General features: G+C 38.8%; 1 protein-coding gene and 1 pseudogene across 1 annotated transcript; one reads left to right on the forward strand and one right to left on the reverse strand.

Annotated features, from left to right (window-relative positions):
* The first annotated feature begins 7,382 nt into the window (after window positions 1-7,382).
* On the forward strand, window positions 7,383-9,307 carry LOC129070935 (beta-defensin 127-like). Its single transcript, XM_054574160.1, has 2 exons — window positions 7,383-7,431; window positions 9,078-9,307. The coding sequence occupies exons 1-2, from the start codon at window positions 7,383-7,385 to the stop codon at window positions 9,305-9,307; spliced, it is 279 nt and encodes a 92-aa protein (XP_054430135.1).
* Window positions 9,308-11,568: 2,261 nt separating this feature from the next.
* LOC129070936 (lupus La protein homolog) lies at window positions 11,569-23,600 on the reverse strand (annotated as a pseudogene).
* Window positions 23,601-23,907: the final 307 nt, after the last annotated feature.

The following is a 23,907-nucleotide window of genomic DNA, read 5'->3' on the forward strand; positions in this document are numbered from 1 at the left end:
GGACGGGAAGCTGGAGCCCGGCCTCCGACGTCTAGTTTTGTAGACGCCGGTCCTGTGGTGTCGGTGGTGCAGCGGGCTTGCCGCTTCATTATCTAGCTAAGCAGAGCCTGTGCTTGATCTTTGGGCGCAGAAAGAGATGAATGGGCTTCGGAGCGACTCTGGCAGCTTAAAAATACCTTCACTTGTTGGACCTGCGTATTTCGCTGTTTTGGAACCCAGTTGTTTCCTTACTGAGTTTCAACTCTAAAACTGCTGCAGCCGCACCACAGTATCCGGTGGTGAGACCTTGTCTGTGACTGTCATTCCCCTTCCTTTTCGTTCAGAATCACAATAAAGTTTTATTTCAAATATCTAAAATAAATAAATAAACCAATGAGCAGATAAATAAACAATTGATACATGCACGTATTATAACTACTGGTATATTCCGATTTTCTTCTGCCCTCTAGTTATGTCCTGTTCATTTCTCCTATCTTAGTTCTCATTAGCTAAATCTCCTGCTGATGTGAATATTATACATTTTGTTGTTAAGTATATATTAGTGATTTGTCCTTATTATTAAGACCCATGCGTATGCATATGTTTACCATTATTAACATAACCTTCAAAAGTAAAACTTAAACAATACAAAGTCTTATATACTTCTCCTGATTGCTCAAACTTAACTGATTCCTTATTGGATGCTTACAAGTGACTCCACAGCAAATCACCTATAGAGGAAATTCATGTCCATAGGAAGACTATAAATAATAAAACCAATTCCTCGACCAGGGCTTACAGCATGGCAAAGGTAAAGACAGGTGATCCTTGGGACTTCAGAGGTAATTTTTCTTAAATTTACATTTGCCTCCAATAAGGATTTCTTTCATGTCAATTTCTCTTGATGTAAAAGATATTCCTATGATAAACTGCTGTATGACCTGACTGATGGAGATAGTATCCATCCAAGCCAACTGGCTTCTTTACTTATTTACTTACTTATTTACGTACTTTACTTACTTACATAGGTAGGTGGGTATGTATTGGTATGCATATCAATGGTTGCAGGGGTGTCCAACCTTTTAGCATCTCTGGGCCACACAGGAAGAAGAGTTGTCTGGGGCCACACATTAAACACACAAACACTAATGAAAACTGATGAGCCAAAACAAAGTTTTAAGTAAATTTACATTTTTGTGTTGGGCCACATTCGTAGCCATCCTGGGCCACATGCTGCCCAAGGACCACGGGTTGTAGACCCCAGTACAGCGTGAACCTCTTTGAAAAATGAAATCAATGGTCTAAGGATAATCTAGGTAAATATCTCCCCCTAGTGGACTCTCTTGATTCAGTGAAAGTCAATTACCAAGATAACAGCCAGCCACACGCACTCCAGCGTGCATGCACACATACATATTTAAATAATAATGGAATAGATAAAATAACAAATATAAAGAAATGTTAAATATGTTAAAAGTATATTAAAAGGTCAAAATGATTTTTCAAATTGTGGTCAAGTATATATAAAATAAAATTGCCATTTTAACCATGTTTAAGTGTACAATTGAGTGGCATTGAATAAATTCACAATGTGCAACTATCATTACTTTTATGATCGGCACTAAACCCCTTTCATCGCCCCAAATAGAAACTCTAATCATTAAGCAGTAACTCCCCATTTTCCACTCACCTCAGGCCTTGGTAACCTCTAATACATTTTCTGTCTTTCTGAATTTGACTACGCTAGATGTTTTATAGCAGTGAAATCATGTATTTGTCATTTTGTGCCTCGCTTCTTTTGCTTAGCAGAATATTTCCAAGATTTATCAATGTTGGAGCAAATAATCAGAACTTCATATCTTTTTATGGCTGAATAATATCCTATTGTATGTATATCACATTTTGTTTATTCATTCTTCTGTTGATGGAAACTTGGCTTATTTACACTTTTTGGCTATTGGGATTTTTTGTTGTTATGCACATTCACATACAAGTATTCCCTTGCATCACTGTTTTTCATTTTTTTAGGTACATATCAGTAGAACTGCTGGGTTGTATGGGTAATTCTATGTTTAACTTTCTGAAGAACTGCCAAACTGTTTTCAACAGTGGCTGCATGATTTTGCATTCCAATCAACAATACATGAGGGACCCAATTTCTCTACATCCTCACCAACATTTGTTATTTTTCTTTGCCGTTAATTTTAACCATACTAATAGGTGTGAAGTGTTATTTTGTTTTCATTTTTATTTGCCCTTGTTATATCTTCATGAAGAATTAACTCTTTTTACTAATAGATAATGTCTCACTCTGTCTCAACAGCTTTTGACATTTTGTCATACATTAGTGCAGCCACCCAGTTCTCCTTTGGTTACTATAAGTAGAGAATATCTTTTTCCATCTTTTTACTTCCCATCCCTTTGTGTCTTTGGATCTAAAGTGACGCTCTTTGCCCTGACAAGCATGACTTAGGCAGTTGAGCATTGTGCCACAAAGTGAAAGGTTACCGGTTTGATTCCCAACCAGGACACAAACCTGGGTTCCAGCCCCAGATGGGGCGTGTGCAAGGGGCAACCGATCAGTGTTTCTCTCCCTCTCTTTCTCCCTCCCTTCCCCTCTTTCTAAAAATAAATAAATAAAATCTTTTAAAAAATAAAGTGAGTTTCTCTTAGGCAACATCTATTTGAATCATGTTTGGATCTGTTTTTTTTAATCAACTTTGCCAATATCTATCATTCGGTTGATTAGAGCATTTAATCCATTTACATTTCAAGTAATTACTGATAATGAGTGGCTTCCATCTGCCATTTTCTGTTTAAATGTCTGTTTAATTCCTCTGCCCATTTTTAATTGAATTGGGTTTTTTAATATTACTAAGTTGTACAAGTTATGTATATATTTTGGCTTTAATCCCTTAGTTGATACATGGCTTAGCACATATCTTCTCCCATTCTATAGGCTGCCTTTCATATAGTTGATTGTTTCTTTTTCTCTGTAGGAGCCTTTTAGTTTGATGTAGTCCCACTTGCTGATTTTTGCTTTTATTGCTTGTGTTTTTTGGCATTATGTCCAAAAATCATCACTCAAATCAATGTCAAGAAGCTTCTTCCCTGCTTTCTCCTAGGATTTTTACAATATCAGGTCTTACATTTAAGTCTCTGAACCATTTTAAGTTAATGTTTGTAAGTAGTAAGATTAACTGGCCAATTTTATTTTTCTGCGTGTTGCTGTCCAGTTTTCCCAACATCATGTGTTGAATAAACTTTCCTTTCCCATTGAGTATTCTTACCTCCTTTGTCAAATATTAGATTAGATGGCCATATATGCAAGTGTTTATTTCTGGAGTTTCTATTTCGTTCCATTGGTCTATGTGTCTATTTTTATGTCAGTACCATACTATTTTAACTACTACAGCTCTCTAATATAGTTTGAAATCAGGTAGTATGATGCCTCCACCTTTGTTCTTCTTCCTCAGGATTGCTGTAGCTGTTCAGGGCCTTTTGTGGTTCCATACAAAATTTTAAGACTGTTATTTCTGTTTCTGTGAAAAATACCATTGGAATTTTGATAGGGATTGCATTGAATATTTAGATGGCTTTGGGTAGTATTGACATTTTAACAATGTTAATTCTTCCAATCCACAACCTTAGGATATCCTCCCATTTGTTTGTATCTTCTTCAGTTATTTTCCTCAAAGTCATATTTTTTATAATACAGATATTTTACTTTCTTGGTTAAATCTATTCCTAAGTATTTTATTGTTTTTGATGCTACTGTGAATGAGATCATTTTCTTTATTTCTTTTTCAGATGTTTTATTGTTACTATTTAGAAATGTAACTGATTTCTCTATGTTGATTCTGTAACCTGCAACTTCACTGCCTCATTTCTTGAGGAAACTACCTAGGAAAACTATTTGCATATACGCCATACCTTTAGGAAAAAAAAAACCAGTCACATAAATGAAAGAGAAAACTTCACTTGCAAGAATACCCTTATATTTGTGGAGCCTGGGGAAAAATGCAAATGAAAGCCCACATACCTTAAGTATTTAAAACTTATAAATCACACTCATGAATTACTAAATAAAATACATTTTATCCTCTTACCGAGAAACATATATCTGAAAAGCCAAGTTCAAATTTTATATTTCCAGGCTCTTTGAAACTTTGTCCCAGAACATGGCATCCCAAAGAAAACCAAAGGCAGGGCTCCAGGTTCCAGCCTGCAACCTGATTCTCTTTGCTACCCATTCTGTTTCTTTCCCACACCATGGGGGTCCTTGGGAAGACACATGCAGAGACATACAGTTTTGGGAAAGAGGCTGCAGACAGCTTGGGTATGGATCCTGGGTCCCAGTTACACAGAACACAATCTAGAAGGATAAAGCGGTGAAAGCAGTTTCTCGGTTAATGTACCCCTTTGGTCAGTGACATTTTGTACGACAGGGAGGGATGCAGCCAGCTGAGGGCCAGAGTAGGGCTCTCTAGCGCACAGGGCCCAGGGTGGGGAAACCCTTTGCTCAGGCATAAGTGTGGCAGCTGCCTAAGCTAAGAGAAAATTCACCTCTCTGATGAAGGGGCAGCACTTACGCATGAGAATACCTTCCCCGGGTGTGAGAAATCATCCATTAAATTCATCCTAGTTCTGGCTGCTGCTGCCTCAGCGTTGGACTGGGCAAACGTAAAACTGTTGTTATGAAGTATCAATGAGGTTGAGACACACTGATAACTTTTGGCAGGAGCCCTTCACCTGAATTATCTGAATCAATTTAGCCACTAAAATTTGCCCTAGAAAAGTCTAAAAATAAAAGGAAATAATAATGTCAAGTGTTGGTAAGGAGGCTAAGAAAACACACCTCCTGAACTACAGATAGAGTGCAAAATTTGTACAACTGTTTTGAAAACCAAATTGACATTTACTACAAGTCTTCTGAATGTCCTATTCCATTAATCTATCTAATTGCCTCTAGGAATTAATGCCAAGGAAATATTCGTGTAGCCAGTAGACACTAAAAGCTATTCTGCAATATACCAAATAGCTTGGGGACAATTTTGAAAAGGTGGTTTGAGTGGAAGAGATGGAAAAGGGAAAAATACTTTTAAAAGCCAGTGAGCTAATGAGACGTTCAGAATGGGAGCAGCAAAGAGAACTCACCCTTACTGGGATGAAGACACTTCATTTAAGACCTCCAATGTCTTCCAGTTGTTTTGAAGGTTGATGGTGTAATGCCAGGTAATCACCTTCTCAGTAACCTTCTTCCCAAACTCTTGTATAAATTCTGATAATCTCCAAAATGCTTGGTATGTGTGATTTGATTTTTGCTGGAAGTTAAGGGAGAGTTTTGCACCAGGGAGGGTGGATATGGTACAACTCAGAGTTAAGCATGAAGACAGAGAATTCTGAAGGCCAGAGTATCCCCAAGAATGTGAACACCTCCAGAGTGAGCAGAGGTTTAAAGGACCCCAGACTTTCAAAGGCCGGGCAGTTGGTGGAAGTGTGAGACAGTTTTACTACATCTTTCCTGTTAATCAGAAAAATGCTGTAAGCGATATTTGGGTTAAACAATAAAGCTATTTTAATTCTATTAAAGAAAAATTTTAGGATGTTATACAACATGTTTCCAGGCGTTTTCTTTAGACACCATAATGCTGCTCGTTATTGTCTTTTTTCTCTTTGTTTTTGTATTTCCTGATTCTTCTCAATGAAGCACATGTTACACAATAAAACTATTTTTAAATATTGTTTTTAACTAACATAAAGAGAAAAATAAACTCAAACAAACACAACTTCATTCACTAGCCCATTTAAATAATCAAATACCTAGTTACAGGTGGATTTTCAACTATTTGATATATTGCAGAATAGCTTTTAGTGTCTACAGGTGTGGGAGGTTGGTACCTCCAACCTCCGCAAGGTTCAATGGTCAACTGTTATTTGCTCTCTTACTTCTTGAACTCCATAGAACTTGGTGGGTGAACTATCCAGAAATTTATTATACTTATGTCCTTTTATAAGTAGTACATTAAAACAACTTGTACTTTTGAAAGTCCCAAGTATTTGAGATCCTTAGATTTAACAGTAAGTGCTGATTGATGATTTCTTCCTTATAAAGAAAAGTCATGTTCTCTATTCATCCTGTCTTGCTCATAGGCACACCTACTGTGTAAGCTCTAAGAGGATGTAGGGAAAAATAAGACTCTCTATGGTATCAATCTAGAGGATCTAGCCTCATAGGCCAACAGCAGGGGACAGAGAAGACACACACAGGCACACATGCATGCACACATGGGAGAGAAAACACACTCACATTATTGAAGTGGGAGTAGAGAGACACCATTTTTCTAAGGCACAGTGTGTGGAACAAAGAAATATGAGTTTTCTAATCAAGAAAGTTGGTGAAGAAGACAATGTGGGTTAGATACGGAATGTTCTCTCCATTGCACAAGCAATATCTTTTGTTAGTATAAATAAAGTCTCTCACCTTCAAAACGTAAAGGTCAATTTATGAGCCCCGCCCTGTTTGTATTTCTCTCCTTATCAAGAATAGTGTCCATGATTTACTTCAATAACTCTCTAGCCAATAACTAGGACTCCTTTGTTTCTCTTTAGTCCTTTGATTTCATGGGCACACCATAACCCTGTATTTATCCAGCTATCCATTGTGTACATTTCTCTATTTAGATAGACAAGTGTTGCCGGTGGCATTACACAACAGCGTACATTAAATACCACTATAAATTCATGGTGATCAATCTCAGTTAATTTACCTATACTGTCCAGAGGCTACTGTATTGAACTATGTACAGTCAGAGCCTGAGTGAGAGGTTGTTGAGCTAAGTGCTATAGAGATGGTAATAATCTCCAAAAGTTTATTTTATCAATACCAGTACCTTGGTTGGAATTTAAGATGAATTGTCATGATACAAAAGAATTTCTGGGTTGGTCTTAGGCATGAAAATGACTGAAAGCAATTCAAAAGAAAGTTTGATAGTCTTTCAAAAGAATTATAATGCCATAGAAATCAAAGCCTGGGTAAAAAAAATCACTCATACAGCTTCCTAAACCTGCACTAGATAGACCTTGGTCTATCTGGGAAGACAACCAAAGTAAGGAAAGCACTGATTCTTCCCACCACCATGGTCCACAGAATGGCATCAGGTGTGTTGCAATAGAACATGCTGTGTCTCTGATTCCATGTGGGGAGAAGACAGTGACCTCAAATTTCCTGTGCCTGCCCACATGATGCAAAATCCACAGATGGGAAGTTTGGGGGCACACTTCATATCATACCATCTGTTCTGGTTCAGTGCATAAGAATCCAAGTCTCTGAGGGAGGTGGCACGGTGTGCAATTCACTGGACCAAGAGCTTTGGCTGCCACCTCCTTCAAGAAGCCTGGCCATGAGGCTCCTGCTAATCACTGCAATTCTGCTGTTCCAGAAACCCACAGGTAATCCAATGTTTTCCAGGGGCTCATGCAAAAAAATCAACAATAGGATAGAATATTCCTAGGAACCCAACGTAATTTTATAACTCACAATACAAGGAACTATGCCCCATGGGGATTGTGGAAGTCTACCAAATGTCATCAGAAATCCCCTCTTCCTGAGGCCTTCTACCATGGTGCTGTTCTTTAAAAGGAGGACTAAGAGCTGAAAAGAGGCCATAATTTCCTCTGGGAAGGTCTCATTGTAGAAAGGAATGAGCCCAGTATCTAGGGATGCCCTATTTCTTTGGATACAACTTTTTACTCCGGCACTCAGCTGTACTGTCTTCCATATATGTGTCTATTATACTACAGTGTGTGAATAGTGGAAGAAGCACAAACTTTGGGGAACAGGCTTGGAGAAATAGGCTTTCAATATCTACTACTAGTTTGTCAACTTTGTATAAATGTTGAAGATTCTCTGAGCCTCAGTTTCCTCATTGGTAAAGATAATGATACCTGAGTCATCGGGGCCTTATTAAATGATATTACATTTATGAAACATCTAGCATAGGGTTTAGGCACATACTGAGAACTTAAAATTAGTTGTATTTTCTCTTTCAAAACCAGATCTATTATATTTATCTCTTATTACAGTAATAGGAATGGTCTGTCCCTGGCACCCTAATCTAAAAATCAATGGAGTTCTAGAACCTGGGGTTGGAGGCAGCATCTTTGTTCTTAGTTTTCATCTTCTGGAGTCTATTCCAGAAGATTGCACAAGCCCAGAAACCAAAACATGAACATCCAAACTCTAAGGTGATTCAAAGTATTTAGAATCACTAAAGAAAAGAATATATATCAAAGTGAGCAAAAGTCTGGAGCTGAACAGTGGAGGCATTCTTGCCACTGGTAGAGGAAGAATGAGGAGTCAGGGAGAGATAAAACAAGTCCAAGATTACTGTAATGACATAGAAGCCAAAGGAAGATATGCACTGGCAAAAATGTACAATGGTAAGAATTAAGAAGGGAGGAAGATTACTGAGGGAAAAAAAACCCATCTGAACAAAAAGAAAGTCATTCTTGGCCATGGTAGTGAGTATGAACTCAAGGGCAAAGTTTGATCAACATGAATACGTAGAGCCAGGGGAGAGTGGTGGTGGGTAAATGGAGACAAATGTATTGGAACAATTTTTAGAAAAAGAAAATGAAATAATTCTTTCAAAATAGAAAAAACATGAATACATAGTAAATAATTATTATTATCTAAGTATTAGAGATGGGAAAGTGGTTTAAAAAGAAAATTAGTGCCCTGGGGACATTCAAGTGGGGACAGATTTGCTGCGGTTCCCAGATGGCGCACAGTGCCATGGTCTGAAGTCAAGGATTCAGCTCCTTTATTTTCCCAAACAAGATTGGATGCTCTTGGTGGAGTCCATCAGATGTTGGCTGGAAGCCCAAGACCTTGGAGGAACTAAATATGAATGATCAAATAGACATACCCACTGAGGTTTACCTTCTTGGGGGCATCCTTCATGGGATATTATGAGTATCTGCCTTGTGATCTCCCAAACACCTAATCCCTACAAATATCCTCTCTCCTCCCCATGTCCAAAGCTGCCTTTCAGTCTCAAACACTAACCTTGGCCTACTGTTCTTTATGTGCACAGTAACTGAACAACTTAAGACATGCTGGGATCAATATACACAAGGATACTGTAGGAAAACGTGCAGAATAAGTGAAATACGTGAAGTTCTATGTGAAAATGGGAGATATTGTTGCCTCAGTATCGTGAAACTGGAAGCACGTAAAAACATTCCAAAGCCAACTCGTCAAAAGCCAGTGACATATGCAGTCACTCTGCCTCAAGATTATAATACGTATGTAGAAAATGATTAATTCCCAAGACCAATTCCACATAAATCAAGAACAATTTTCCATTCATTTACTTCTTAATGTATTCCAATACATTAAGTGAAGAAGTCCACGTCTTCTCCATTTTGGTTCCTTAATCCTCAGAAGACCTTAAAGCAGATTCTAATAAAGTTCATTGGCAGTTATCTGACTCATTTGTTCTTTAACCAATGATTGAACATGCAATATACTAAGTGATGAATTGATAATGACAACTCAGAACCTGCCCTTGAAAATGGGCTATAACCAGTGCACTAAAAAAAAATTTAAAAAATATAAAATAAAAAACTATAATATGGAGCACTGAAACAAGAAACTCAGGAGGTGAAGCCGAGTATTCAGGGGAAATTCATGAGTGAGTTTAAAGTGGTGCCTTGTGAAACGAGTTAGATTTCAACAGTGACAAATAGTAGAGAAGGTGATTTGAGTGAACAGATTGAAATCAACAATGGAAGGAAATTAGAAAAGACAGGACATTTTAGGAGAATTTACATGTACTTTGTTTGGTTTAAGAATATAAGAGCCAAAGTTGAACTATGTGGAAGTCTAATTTCTTTAGTTCCTGTGTAAAAGCAGTGAGCTGGGAAGAAAGAGATAAAGAAGACTCCACTATTGTGGAATTCATTATTAAGGTGGAGGCAGAGATAAATATAAAACTCCAAGATGGAGGAGTTTCTTTGTTATTGTTGTTTTACATGTTACTACTAGTAATGAATCCTATTGATGATCGGGGCCCTTTTGAGTTTGGAGAAAATGTAAAGGACCCACAAATTGGTCTGAATTGCAGTATTAGAGACAAAATCCAAAACAATGACAACACCAAATGCTGGCAAGGATGTGGAGTAAAACTCTCATTTATTGCAAGATGGGACATGCCACTTTGGAAGACAGTTTGACAGTTTCTTATAAAACTAACACACTCTTACCAAACAATCCAGCAATTGCAGCCCTTGGTGTTGACCCAAATGAGATGAAAACTGTCCACACAAAAACCCGCACGCAGGTGTTTATAGCAGCTTCGTAATTGCCAAAACTTGAAAGAAACCAAGATGCCCAGTAGGTGAATGGAAAAATAAACTGTGGTATCTCCAGACAAGGAATATTATTCAGCACTAAAGAGAAATGAGCTGTCAAGTCATGAAAAGACAGAGGGAACCTTAAATACATATTACTAAATAAAAGAAGCCAATCTGAAAAGGCTACATTCTGTATGATTCCAACTATAGCAGCAGTGGTCTCCAACCTTTTTGGCACCAAGGACCGGTTTCATGGAAGACAACTTTTCCATGGACCTGGGGTGGGGGGATGGTTTCAGGATGATTCAAGTGCATTACATTTAAGCCCATCTTCTGCTGTGCAGTCTCGTGCCTAACAGGCCCAGAGTGGTATGGGTCTTCAGCCTGGAGTTTGGGGACCCCTGAACTATAGGACATTCTGGCAAAAAGTGTAGAAACAGTGAAAAGATCAGGGAGGGAGGAATAGGTGAAGCATGGAGAAATTTTAGGGTAGCAAAAATTATTCTATACTGTAGATACTGTAAGGACTTTCGCCAAAACCCACAGAATGTGTAACACCAAGAGTGAACCCTAAAGTAAACTATGGACTTTAAGTGATGATGTGTCACTGTAGGTTCATCAATGCCAGATGGCGACAGGAGGCTGTGTATGTGTGTGGAAGGGGCACACGGGAACTCCCTGGACCTTCTACTCAATTTTGCTGTGAACCTAAAGCTGCCCTAAAAATAAAGTCTATTAATACACACACACACACACACGCGCACGCGCGCCATTATTAAAACTCAACATTTACTGCAGCAATTGTTTAGAACTTAAACCAGCCAAAGTTTTCTTAGGGAGAAGTATTTTAATCAGACATAGTTTAGAATTGCCAGCACAAGGAGATAATAAAGCAGACTTTCAGCTGGTTTTATTATTATTCTTAAACTTGCTACCATATCTCCATATTGCCTGCACCAAGCCTAACCACTCTGCCCAGCAGTTTCCCCACTTGCCAATAAAGTAAACCAGAAAAAAAGTCACCTTTCATTACGGGTAAAAAAGAACTGTTAATACATGATTGTACAATCTAAACAACCATGACGCATTGATCAACTAGTTGCCAGGGTGGGGAAGAGACCTGATTTCCTGATTTAAAGGATTTGCTAATTGCCTTGGTGTAAATACTCCCACGCAGCTTATTTCAAGCTACAGTGTGAAGTCACTGAATGGGGAGTTGGGAAGAGACGGTCACGATGGGCTCCGTTTAGCAGGTCCAGGCCCCCCAGCACACCACCCCCGAGCACGCTCATCAGTAATCAGGGCACGTGTTACTCGCTCACGAGCCCCGCAGCTGCTGCAGGAACGCGCCCTCTTGGCTCTTCGGACTGAAGGAGCTTCCCAGGGCCCACAGGCAACAGTGCTACCTGCACTCACACACAGCCTGGAGGTGGGGCTGCACATATGTGGGCAGCGCACCCCATCCTCATTCACTCCCACACCTCAGGTGGGGCAATGGCATTAGGTTCTAAATCTGGAGAGGATGTTGGGAATCAAGCCACAGAAAAACAGTGAGTGAATGAAAAAAGTGATCGCAGATGCCTCCCGAGATGCGGTCAGGACAGGAGTCTGAGGCAGGCGTGTGTGTGTCAGTGAACATGTGCGAGTTCTCCTGAATGTGTGTGGTCTTGTGCACAAGGAGAGGTTAGAAACAACCAACCATGTGGGGCAGTCTTAGAGGGGAAGTTGTCTTACAATTAGAAGATGTACCTTCCTCCATTTCAAGCCACTGAAGTCACAGTTCTAACCTGCACAAGGGAGGGGAGGAGATGAGACCTTTGAACTGGATACAAGACTGGAATTTTAAAAATGGAAAAAAAGTGGACAAAAACTTGTTGAATCTAACCAGGATAGAAGTCATTAGGAAACACTATTCAGCAAGAAAGGAGAATTTAATATAATATAGTTCAGCTGGGAAGATATCATATAATGATTTATAAAAAACAGTTCAGAGAAACCTTCATAAACTATCCGTATCCTGCCCTCATTCACCCATCATACCTCCCAACAATGCAAGGTCAACTGCTATTAAGGTTTTCGTTGCTTCACAAAATCTAGCCAGTAACTTATTACCCAAACTCTCTCTCCTGCTCCTTACTAGTTAAATGAACAATTAACACATGCTTGAACTGACCAAATAAATGAAAGTTGAGCTAAAGCTAAATAATGAGTAGAGGTTGTTCTTTCAAAAAGGAATCTGTGGGGAAGGGATACAGAAAGAAAACTCAATGCATAGAAAACAGCCAATGCCAGGGCCCTGAGGTAGGAGGAATATGGCATATTTGAAAAAACACGATTTGTGGGCAGAGAACAAGAGAAAAGATCATGTCGGAGAGGTGGGCAGAGGCCAATTAGACTTACTAGGGCTAACAGACCGTGCTTAAGATTTTAATCTTTCACTGAAGATGAATAGGACGCCATTAAATATTTTAAGCAGGGAATAATGTGGTCAAGTCTGCACTTTTTAATTACTCTGTATTAAATGCAAAAAACATATTGAAATTGGGAGGAGATATGGAGACATTAAAAGGTTATTACAACCGGCCAGGTGAGAGGTGGTTTGGACCAGAGCTGAGGCAGTGAGGGAACAACATGGGTAGATTAGAGAGCTATTTGGCAATAGTTGGTTATTCATTGGATGTGGTGGGAGTGAGGATGACTCCCAGGTGCCAGCCTCCAGTGACATGAGAAACTGGCTGGTGGTGATGTCATCACTGAAGGAGAGTATCCAAGGATATAGCCTTGTCTTGCCTCCTTATCACAACTCCAGCTGCTGATTTAAGCGCCCTGCATGAATTCTGGAAGCCACGGGTTGAACCAGTGGTACGGTTAACGGTTGCGATACACGTGGCTGATAAGCGCGAGCTCAGGGAGATCCTGACAGTGCATCAAGCATGTGGTTCCTACATTTGATGAGTATGGTAACTCCACTGGAATGGTGAATAACTCTTCCTTTATTTAAGTGACTGTAGATACTGATTTCTACTTTCTTCAGTATAGTTAACCAAGGCCATCCATTCCCTCTTCCCAGATTCCACTGGGCTGTTACCACCTCATGCCCAATTCACTCTTTCCCCTCACCCAGCCCGCTTTTGTCTTCTCTATGCCTGGGAATACCGTGTGATCAGGGGTGAGGTGGCCTTCTGAAGCAGAGACAATGCCCTGAGAAATATTTTTTTTCCCATGACCTGCAACCTAAGATAAGAGTATCCCTTTTCTCTCAAAAGGCAAACACTGTAGATTGTAGTGCAGTGTCTCCTCACAATAAACGGAACGTGCAGATCAGCCTAAGCCACCCATGCAATGAATGAATGCAGGTCAAACAATGCAATAAAAGTGATTCTTTATGAGACCAAGGTGTTTTACTCCAGATGCATAGCCGATCTGTGGTCTTGTTTAGTTCAAATATGTTTTAGAAGAAGCTATCCTCAATTTTGACCCAAAGCATTTCTACTTTTATCAGCGTGGGTGCTGTGTTCTCCCACTGCACTCGGCTACCAGTTTGCTCTACCTCCTAGTTCACATCTCAGAAAGAACCACGCTGATGGTCTCTGCTGAGGAACGTATATTCCTCCTGGCCACTATCAGGGTAGCCTTTGGATGCGCTGCATTGCACCAGGCGCCCACCCCATGTGAGGTATAATGCTGCTTCCCAGCAGAGAAGGCTATGAGCAAAGCAGCTACAGCAGCAGCAACTGTACTAAGAGGCACTGAACTAACATGTCCTCCACTGGAAACCCCTCAAGATTCCCCTATTTCCTGAAATATATAAGCATTCACCCTGTGACCCAAGACAGAAACCTAGAAGGAATGCTTAAGTCCTCTCTCTCCCATCCTCTGCTTCCAGGTACTCAACAAATTTGGTTGACTTTATCTTCTAATAAAGAATGGCTGCTAGAAGGGAGGAGGTTGGGGGGATGGGTATAAAAGGTAATGGGGAATATAGTCAATAATGTTGTAATAACTATGTATGGAGTCAGATGGGTACTAGATTGATCAGGTTGATCATTTCATAAGTCATATCAATGTCTAATCACTGTGTTGTACACTTGAAACTAGTATAATATCGTATGTCAACTATAATTGAAATTTTTTCATTATTGAAAAGATAATATTGTGATAAGTTTCCACAGTAACAGATAATTACTAGAATGAGTAAAAATGTTGAACCACTATACTGTGTACCTGAAATTAATATGACTAATATATTTCATATCAACTATTAAATTTTAAAATATCACTAAAAATAAAACAATTTTAAACAAAATTAAATTCCTACCTTACCTAATCCATATATCTTCCAAAATTTCCTGCAAGAAGCATGCATCATATCTTACTAGATAATTGAAAGAACATGCTAACTTTTGTGTTCACCACCGGAAGTCTCTTCTCTCACCTGACCCAGCCCCTTCACCAGTCTGTGAGCTACATTTCTATAATAAAATTGTATGATGTTTTTATTCTATCTCAAACCTTTCAAGTACCTTTGTTTTCTACAAGGTCAAACTTCAAAAGATGTGTAAAGGATAAATCTGAAGTTTCACTTTTCATTTTTTTCTCAAACCCCAACACATTGGCCCATATTCTCTTTCTAATTAGGCAGCTCCCACCCTAGTGGTATTTCTAAGACTAGGCCAATTACTCTGAATCTGTCCTGGAAAATCTACTCTAGTTCCAGCCACATTAAAGAGAGGTTCTCTGCTCCTGAATTCTTATTTCAAAGCTGGCGTGTTGGACATGTATCAGGCAGTTTGGCTTCTAGCACTTTCTCAACACTGTTCTTATTTTGGTGGCAGGGATGAGTTTGTTCACTCCAAGGTTCCTAGGGTACAGGCATGTGGCCTAGGCTATTATGAATAATGGTGCTATGAACATTTGTGTGCAAGTCTTTGCATGGCCTATGCTTTCATTTTTCCTGCATCTATAATTAGAAGTGTAATCGTCAGATCACATGGTAAATCTGTTTAACATTCAAGGAACTGCCAGACTGTTTGCCAACATGGCCACCCTCCCACCAGCACGATATGGAAGGTTCCAAGGTCTCTACACCAAAACTTGTTATCTGCCTTTTTGATTATAGCTATCCTAGCAAGTGTGAAGTGGTATAGAATTGTGGTTTTAATTTGCATTTGTCTGATTGCTTATGTGTACGTTTTTCATGTGCTTCTTGGTCATTTGTATATCTTCAGAGAAATGTCAATTCAGATCTTGTGTCCATTTCTTTCTTTATATGTAGTATGTATGTGTGTGTGCGCGCATGCACGTGTATTTAAATCCTCACCTGAGGATATGTTTATTGATTTTAGAGAGAGGGCAAGGGGGACAGAGGGAGAGAGAAACATCAATATGAGAAAGAAGCATCTATTGGTTACTTTCCATACACGTCCTGACCGGGAATTGAACCTGCAACCTTTTGGTGCACAGGACGATGCTCCAACCAACTGAACCACCCAGCCAGGGCATAAAGTATATGTTTCATTAGTTTTTACTAATGCATTCTCACATTACAAAGGCAATGTTGTAGAGGAATCTTTCTTTTGATATTTGTATCATCTGAAATAATACAAAGAGAACCATACATTTTTAAAAATTCTCTTTGAATACAAAAAAAACCAAAAACCCAAGTTCAACAACAACATTCTTTTCTCACAGGTGGATATTAAAGTAAACCTAATTTGGTTTTCTTTTTTAAAGCCTTCAAAGACAAAAAAGCAGCTTAAAATCTACTTAAAATAAGTTTTTTAAAAATTGTTTACTGAACTGCTGGTCTCCAGAACAATTTTCTGTTTTCTGTTGTCTGAATGCAGGTTCACCTTTGTTTCTCCTCTTGCTTTTTTTACTGACCCAGCTGCACCATTTTTATCGCGTTCTAATTTTAGTTTAGTTTAGTTTTCTTCCTAAAACTGTACTTTTCCTTCAGCTAACCCAGCCTGGACAGCATTATTTCCCTTTCTTTTTCCTTTAAATCTGCAGCCTATTGATTTCCATTTGTCTAGGGATTCTTGCTTATCTTCTATGATTTTTTTCCAATGCATCTTGTTCCACATCTCTCTCTAGTACTTCCCACACCACTTTGTTCCTTAACTGTGAGTTAACATTTTTGTTTGTGCTTTTTTTTGTTTGGATTTTTTTTTTTTTTTTTTGCATTTTCAGCTTTATCCAATGCTTCCTTAGAGTTTTCTTTAAATAGGATTATTTCCTTTTTTGCTGCTCTGACAAAATCTGTCAATTTTATTTCACCATGATTTGAGAAAAGGACATGCAAATCTTTTCTACAGGTCAGATCATCTAAGTTCCTCCCAAATTTCATTAAACATCCAATCTTCTCCAGATTTCATTTCAGCATCTTTGGCTAACTTTTGTTTTTCTTCTTGCTCTTGTTTAGCTCATGATTTAGCTTTCACTTTATTTTGGTATTTTTCCCCACAGAGTAATTGTTGAAAAGCCAGGTCCTTATTTTTGTTCTTCTGGCCAGAGTGGGGAGGGGCGGAGTGTCTCAAAAAACTTGTTAGCAGATTTAGTGCTGTTAAACACATCAAATTTTGATTCCTTAAAATGCTTTGTGCAACGCTTTTTTCATCTGAATATTCAGTACTCGACCTTTACCTTCTAACCATTCTTTTATGTCAACAAGAGTTGCACCAGGTGGGAAACTTTTAGTATAAAAAGATCTGTTGCCCTAACCTGAGTGGCTCAGTTGGCTGGGTGTCTACCAGCAAAGCAGAGGGTCACCAGCTGGATTCCCAGTAGGGGCACATGCCAGGGTTGCGGGTTCAGTCCCCAGATGGGGCATGTATGAGAGGCCGCTGATCAATGTTTCTCTCCCTCTCTTTCCCCCTGCCTTCTCCACTCTCTAAAAATAAATAAATAAAATGGGGTTTTTTTAAAGATTTTTTTTTTACATTATTTTAATATTCATCAGTCACTTGAAGGAGGGGTTTGCTTGGAGATCTGATTTCAGTTTTAGTTTCACTTATTTCCATAATCTCTGCCTTTGATTTGCTCAATGCTTCTACTAGTACATTCAAGTCTGTTAGGGGGTTTTACCTTTTGAATTTCAGCATTATCTCCAAAGGCACCCAGCCTTCATCCAGGTTGATGCAGTCCTGTAAAATTTTGTCCCATGGCTAATTGCAGTCACCAAAACAACACTCCATTTGATGACAGCTTTTGGCCTCCAAAGCAGCCATTTTTTATTATCACCATTTCGCCCATTCTGGCCCTGGTCCTGCAGATCCACGTCACAGGATCACTACCAGTGTCAGCCATATGGCACTGCGGCATATGTCTCCCACTGCGGCAAGCTGACCAAGCACGTCTAAAGAAGATGGGGGCTACCTTTTATTCATTTTTTAATTGGATTGTCTTTTTATTATTGAGTTCTTTACCTATTCTAGATAAAAGTCCTTATCATACATATGAATTGCAAAAATTTTCTTCCATTCTGTGGATTATCTTTTCACTTTCTTCATGCTGTCCTTTGAAGCACAACATTTTTAGATCTTGATAATGTCCAGTGTTCACTGTTTTCTTTCTCTCTTTTTTTAGATATTATTTATTTATTTTTAGAGAGAAGGGGAAGGGAGGGAGGGAGGGAGGAAGAAAAGAAGAGAAACATCAATGTGTGGTTGCCCCTCGTACACCCTGCACTGGGGACCTGGCCCACAACCCAGGCATGTGCCCTGACTGGGAATCGAACCGGCGACCCCTTGCTTTGCAGTCCAGCACTCAATCCACTGAGCCACACCAACCAGGGCTGTTTCCTTTGAACTTTTTAAAATAAAAGCAGGCTCTATGCAAACTCAGGATATGGGGTTGCTGTGTGTTTGTGCAACTCATCAGTTGTATTATCTTGAAAATATGCCTTTTTTCCCCTGCATGGTAATGTTTGCCATGTAACTATTATATTTTTCCCTTTTCTCTTTTCTTAAAATAGTTTATTTCTTATTGTAATTTTTTCAATTGCCATTTATCCACCTTACCCCCTCTTCCACCTCCACCCACTTCCCACCCCCACCATGTCACTGTCTTTAACTAAAGAGTATAGATATATTGCTAAATTTTTAATTTACTATGTCAGTTGGTTAACTATATTTTACCTTATCTGGGCACCACAATTTATTTTAATTTGTAAAAGTTACAGATAATTGCCTTCCAACTCTAACCAGGATGTAACAGCAAAGAATGCTAAGAGATTACTATCCTATCATTTGCAGGCTTCCATTTTGACATAAGATAGGGATTTCAGATGTGCCTAAGTCTTTTTTTCTTTTTTTAATTTATTATTTTAAGTATATTGTATTGATTATGCTATTACAGCTGTCCCATTTTTTTCTCCCCTTTATCCCCCTCTGCCCTGCACCCCCCTCCCAACTGCATCCCCTGCCCCTTAGTTCATGTCCATGGGTCATACGTATAAGTTCTTCAGCTTTTCCATTTCCTACACTATTCTTAACCTCCCCCTGCCTATTTTGTACCTACTATTTATGCTTCTTATTCCCTGTACCTTCTCCCCATTCCTCTTCCCACCCCCTCCCTGCTGATAACCCTCCATGTAATCTCCATTTCTACAGTTCTGGTCTTGTTCTACTTGTTTTCTTAGTTTGTTTTTGTTTTTGTTTTTGATTTTAGGTTCAGTTGTTGATAGTTGTGAGTTTGTTACCATTTTACTGTTTATAGTTTTGATCTTCTTTTTCTTAAATAAGTCCCTTTAACATTTCATGTAATAAGGGCTTCATGATGGTGAACTCCTTTAACTTTACCTTATCTGGGAATCACTTCTCTGCCCTTCCATACTAAATGATAGCTTTGCTGGATAGAGTAATCTTGGATGTAAACCCTTGCCTTTCATGACTTTGAATACTTCTTTCCAGCCACTTCTTGTGTGCAAGGTTTTTATGGAGAAACCAGCTCATAGTCTTATGGGAACTCCTTTATAGGTAACTCCTTTTCTCTTGTTGCTTTTAAGATTCTTTCCTTATCTTTAATCTTGGGTAATGTAATTATGATGTGCCTTGGTCTGTGCTTCCTTGGATCCAACTTCTTTGGGATTCTCTGAGCTTCCTGGACTTCCTGTGTTGGGGACTACTTTGTGTATTGGGAACTCTTTGCCCTGCAAAAGAATGCTTTGTATCCACTGCAGCTTGCTCTGCTTCGCACTGCTCTGATAAGGAAAAAAGCAGGTGTTTTACTTCACTGTAAGGAGATAATTCCTTAGGCCCAAAAACTGTGCTTTAATGAGCATCTGGCACCAACTTGTCTGACAGACCTTGACAGACCTGTATTTCTTCAATTTATTACCTATAACCTTTTTGATGTAGATTGATAGGTTTTGCATGCATGCTGTATACCCCTGCGCGCATTTTGTTCTCAATAAAATCCACTTCAAGAGAAGGGCTCGGGGCATTCTCCATTAGAGGGAATCTCCACCCCCTTTTCCAGGCAGACCAACAGTGTTGGGAATGACTTATATCTTCATCCGCTGTGGCTGGCAGGACTCTGAAGGATGAAGTAACCCCTCATTCGTGGAAGTCTATTGCTTTCACCAGATCAGGGAAGCTCTACTTCATTATTTTTTCAAATAAGTTTTCAATTTCTTTCTCTTCCTCTTCTCCTTCTGGCACCCCTATGATTTGGATGTTAGAACATTTAAAGTTGTCCCAGAGGTTCCTAAGCCTCTCCTCATATTTTTTAATTCTTCTTTCTATTCTGGTTGAATATTTATTCCTTCCTACTACTCCAAATCATTGATTTGAGTCCCAGTTTCCTTCCCTTCACTGTTAGTTCCCTGTATATTTTGCTTTGTTTCACTTTGCATAGCCTTCATTTTTTCCTCTACTTTGCAACGATACTCAACCATTTCTGTGAGCATCTTGATTACCAGTGTTTTGAACTCTGCATCTGATAGTTTGACTATCTCTTCATAGTTTAGTTCTTTTTTTGGGAGTTTTGATCTGTTCTTTCATTTGGGCCATATTTCTTTGTCTTGGCACATTTGTTATGTTGTAAGGGGCAAAGCCATAGGTATTTGCCAGGACAGGGTAACTCACATCACTGTGCAGTGGCGCTGTATGTAAGGGAGGGGCAAGAGAGGGCACGATGCAGCTTGCTTGGCTCTCAGCCAGCTTTCAGTTACTTCCCCTGTTACCCACAAGCAAACTGGGCCCTTCTCGTGCTTATTTCCAGGTGGGTGGGCTTGTGTACATTCTAGGACTCTGTGTGTCTCTCCAGTGAACTCTCCCGTGAGGCTGGGAGTTTCTCACAGGTTTTTACAGCCAGAGGTTTTGAGGTTTTCTTTTCCTGCGCTGGAACCCTGAGTTGTGCAGTCTGTCTCATTCCCCTGTAGTTCCTCCCGGCTTATCCACATGCAAATGTGGGACTGCCTGGTCCTCCAGCCACTGCCTTGCTGCACATCCTCTCTGCCCCGGATGCCCATCTCTGTCCCTCCTACCAGTTTGGATGAATGTTCCTTCTTTAACTCCTTGGTTGTCAGACTTCCATACAGTTTGATTTTCTGACAGTTCTGGTTGTTTTTTGTTTTTAAATTTGTTGTTATCCTTCTTTTGTTTGTGCAAAGAGGCATTGTATCTACCTACACCTCCATCTTGGCTGGAAGTCAGATGTGCCTAAGTCTTATGTGGTCTGATTCTCAGACTCAGGAAATATTATTTAACGGTAACTGGGTCTTTGATATTTGTCTGACATGCACTATTTGAATAGGGTTATTTAATTGTAATATTTTTCATTATGGATATCTATATATTCCCAAGAGCCACTGAGTAATCAAGGCTAAATAAGAACACATCTATGAACAAAATATATATGTTCATAAAGTTGCTTTTATCATGGCTTGTCTTAAATATTTGGTTATCTCTAAAACCAATTGTTGAAGTGGATCTTAATTGTTGTCATTGTCATTATCCTGGTCTTTAACAACTAAATACTAATTTGTGCCTCAGTGCTGAGAAATTGCCCAGTATACAATTGGTCATGTCTTAGATATGAGGTCATAGGAGACATATGCTCACTAAAACTCACTTCATAAAAGGAAGACCTATTACAAAAAATGTTAACATCACATGAGGCCTTAGGGAATAGAACCATTAGAGCCAAGAACTGGATCAGTACCTCTCTCGTTCTCTCTCTTTTCTTCCCTCCCTCCTACTTGTCTTATTCAACAGTGTACCAGGGCCTAACTTGGATATCTATAGAAGTAGGTTCAGCCTCTACATATACATCTGTTATTCACTCTGGTCCAACTACTTGTAGCCCAGATAGCAGGGTTATCTGGCCATATTCTGTCTTGCCAGAGCCCATAGAAATAGGATCCCTGAGAAGAGATATAAGCAAGTTTTATATGAAGGGATGAGTATGAATAGGAAATTATTAATATCTCTAGCACCTTTCATGGGCTTTGTCCAAGACCCCCAGAGAGATGTGCAGCCCCAACAGCTGCTATGTAGTAGTAAACTACCTGGAACATTCTAGCAATTTTGAAATGTTCTGTGAATAAGATTTTAGAAAATACTCTAAGACAAAATGAAGAAAGAAAAGGTACCAATAATACTGCCTGTAGGAAAGCAGTACATAATAAAAATAAAAGATTTAGATTTAATTTTGTATATAAAATAATGTGGACAGTAAGTATGAATTGAACAATACCAACCACATCCACTTCTCCTATGAGTAAGGAGGGATATAAGAAGGATAATAGGGGGAAAGTCAAAGCAAAGATTAGATCCACTCAAAGTAGAATTCAAGGCTTAATTTTCTGTTCATTATATCCCTCTTTCCCCACACAGGAGACACTTTGCTGGTTGATCTGATACTCACTAAGCCAAAATAGATTATTGTATCTAATTTATCAATGGACTCATAGGATAAAGGACACACATAGATTAAAGACAATGGGCAAGATCCATCTTCATGTCTTAGTGACTAAGTAGACCCTCCCTGAAAATGTCCCCGGTGATCTACAGTGATGGAAAATGAAAAAGACAGGAGCCTGTGAAGTATTGCAGTAAGGAAAGGGCTTTCTATGTGAACCTTTAAAAAAATCCCTCTAATAATGAAGTTGAAATAGTCATCCATTAGCGTTCATGGTGCTGAAATCAACAAAAAATACTGAAAATTCTGCAGTCTAGACCAGTCCTTGTTTCCTATACACTTCAAAATTCTCAAAGGCCTCAACTACTAACAGACAGGTCCTCATAGGCTCTGAAAATGTTAACACATCTGTCTAAATATTTGTCTTCCCATCCTCCCAGAAAAACAAGATGGTGAGCTGCATGTGGAGGAACAGGCTGTTTGATTTCTTTACCCCAGATGAATAGATGTTAGCACCACAAAAATTATCTATGCCTTATACATGAACCAAGCAACATCAGTGGGTGGCACCACAAAATGTTCTGTTCTGTTCATCTGGAGAGAATGTCCTACTGCCATGACTTACTGAGGATGTATTTAGCTCATGCAGAGCTTCTTAAGTATGTCCTCGTTACTTATAAGGCTTTAAATTTCACACTTATGTTTTAATTTCAGCTTTTTGGGGGTATAACTGACTTGTAAAATTGTAAGATGTTTAAAGTGTACTTCACAATGATTTGATATACATATATACATTGTGAAAATACTCCATCTAGTTAATAAACACAACCATCACCTCATATATGTATTTATCTTTCTTTGTCTCTTTCTTTTTGTGGTGGGGGGGCATTTAAATTCTACTTTCCTAGCAAAGTTTAATTATACAGTATAGTGCTATCAACTATAACCACCATATTGTACATTAGATCCGCAGGCCTTACTCATTTATAGCAGAGAGTTTGTAAAATTCACGCTAGTGAAACATACAGAATATACAATGTTTTCAAAGATTCTAAGAATAATATATGTCTAAAAATTGTGACAACTGGATATTCAAAGTACTATTAAAGAAGAAATGGAGCATGCACATTAAATGAGCTTCAAAGGACGCACTGGAATTATCACTAGCTGTCATTACTGCCCATTAGCTCTGTCCCTATAAATGCTATGAAAATGTGCAAATATCTTACCTTCCTCTAACGGATTCTTTGTTGTTAGGAAAACCCTCTGTACTCATCCTTACACTCACAAAGTTGGGACATTCAGATCTGCTTATACATAAGAAACTTCACTGCAAAGAGGAGTAATACCTGACATGCTATGAAACTGGAGGGGCTAACTTCTACCTCTACCAACATGTTCACCTTATATCTATATCACCCATCTTACTAGTATAATGCCTGGAACATGGAAACTATTCATTTATGTATAAAGTATTCAAAACAGTGACTACATTAATAAAAAAAAATCCTGGGAAAACCATTGGGCTGTATTATGTGGAGAATCAAGTTCAGAGAAAGAACAAGATATTGTATTTTGCTGTGTATAATGCATACCCTCATTTTTGGCCCAAACTTTCAGGAAAAAAAAATCTTTTGTTATCATTTTTTAATTTAAGTTTTTATTTATTTATATTTAGATACTTGTTTTCTGTATTATAAAGGC

This window comes from Pteronotus mesoamericanus, unplaced genomic scaffold, assembly GCF_021234165.1.
Source record: "Pteronotus mesoamericanus isolate MK-2021 breed Mesoamerican mustached bat unplaced genomic scaffold, CSHL_Meso_final contig_25, whole genome shotgun sequence".
NCBI classification, from domain to species: Eukaryota; Metazoa; Chordata; class Mammalia; order Chiroptera; family Mormoopidae; genus Pteronotus; species Pteronotus mesoamericanus.

Bases quoted from the DNA above. Each gene is read 5' to 3' on its own strand.
- LOC129070935 (XM_054574160.1), top strand. From the start codon at position 7,383: ATGAGGCTCCTGCTAATCACTGCAATTCTGCTGTTCCAGAAACCCACA. The intron at 7,432-9,077 runs GTAATCCAATGT...TTATGTGCACAG, and splicing joins GCTGTTCCAGAAACCCACAG to TAACTGAACAACTTAAGACA.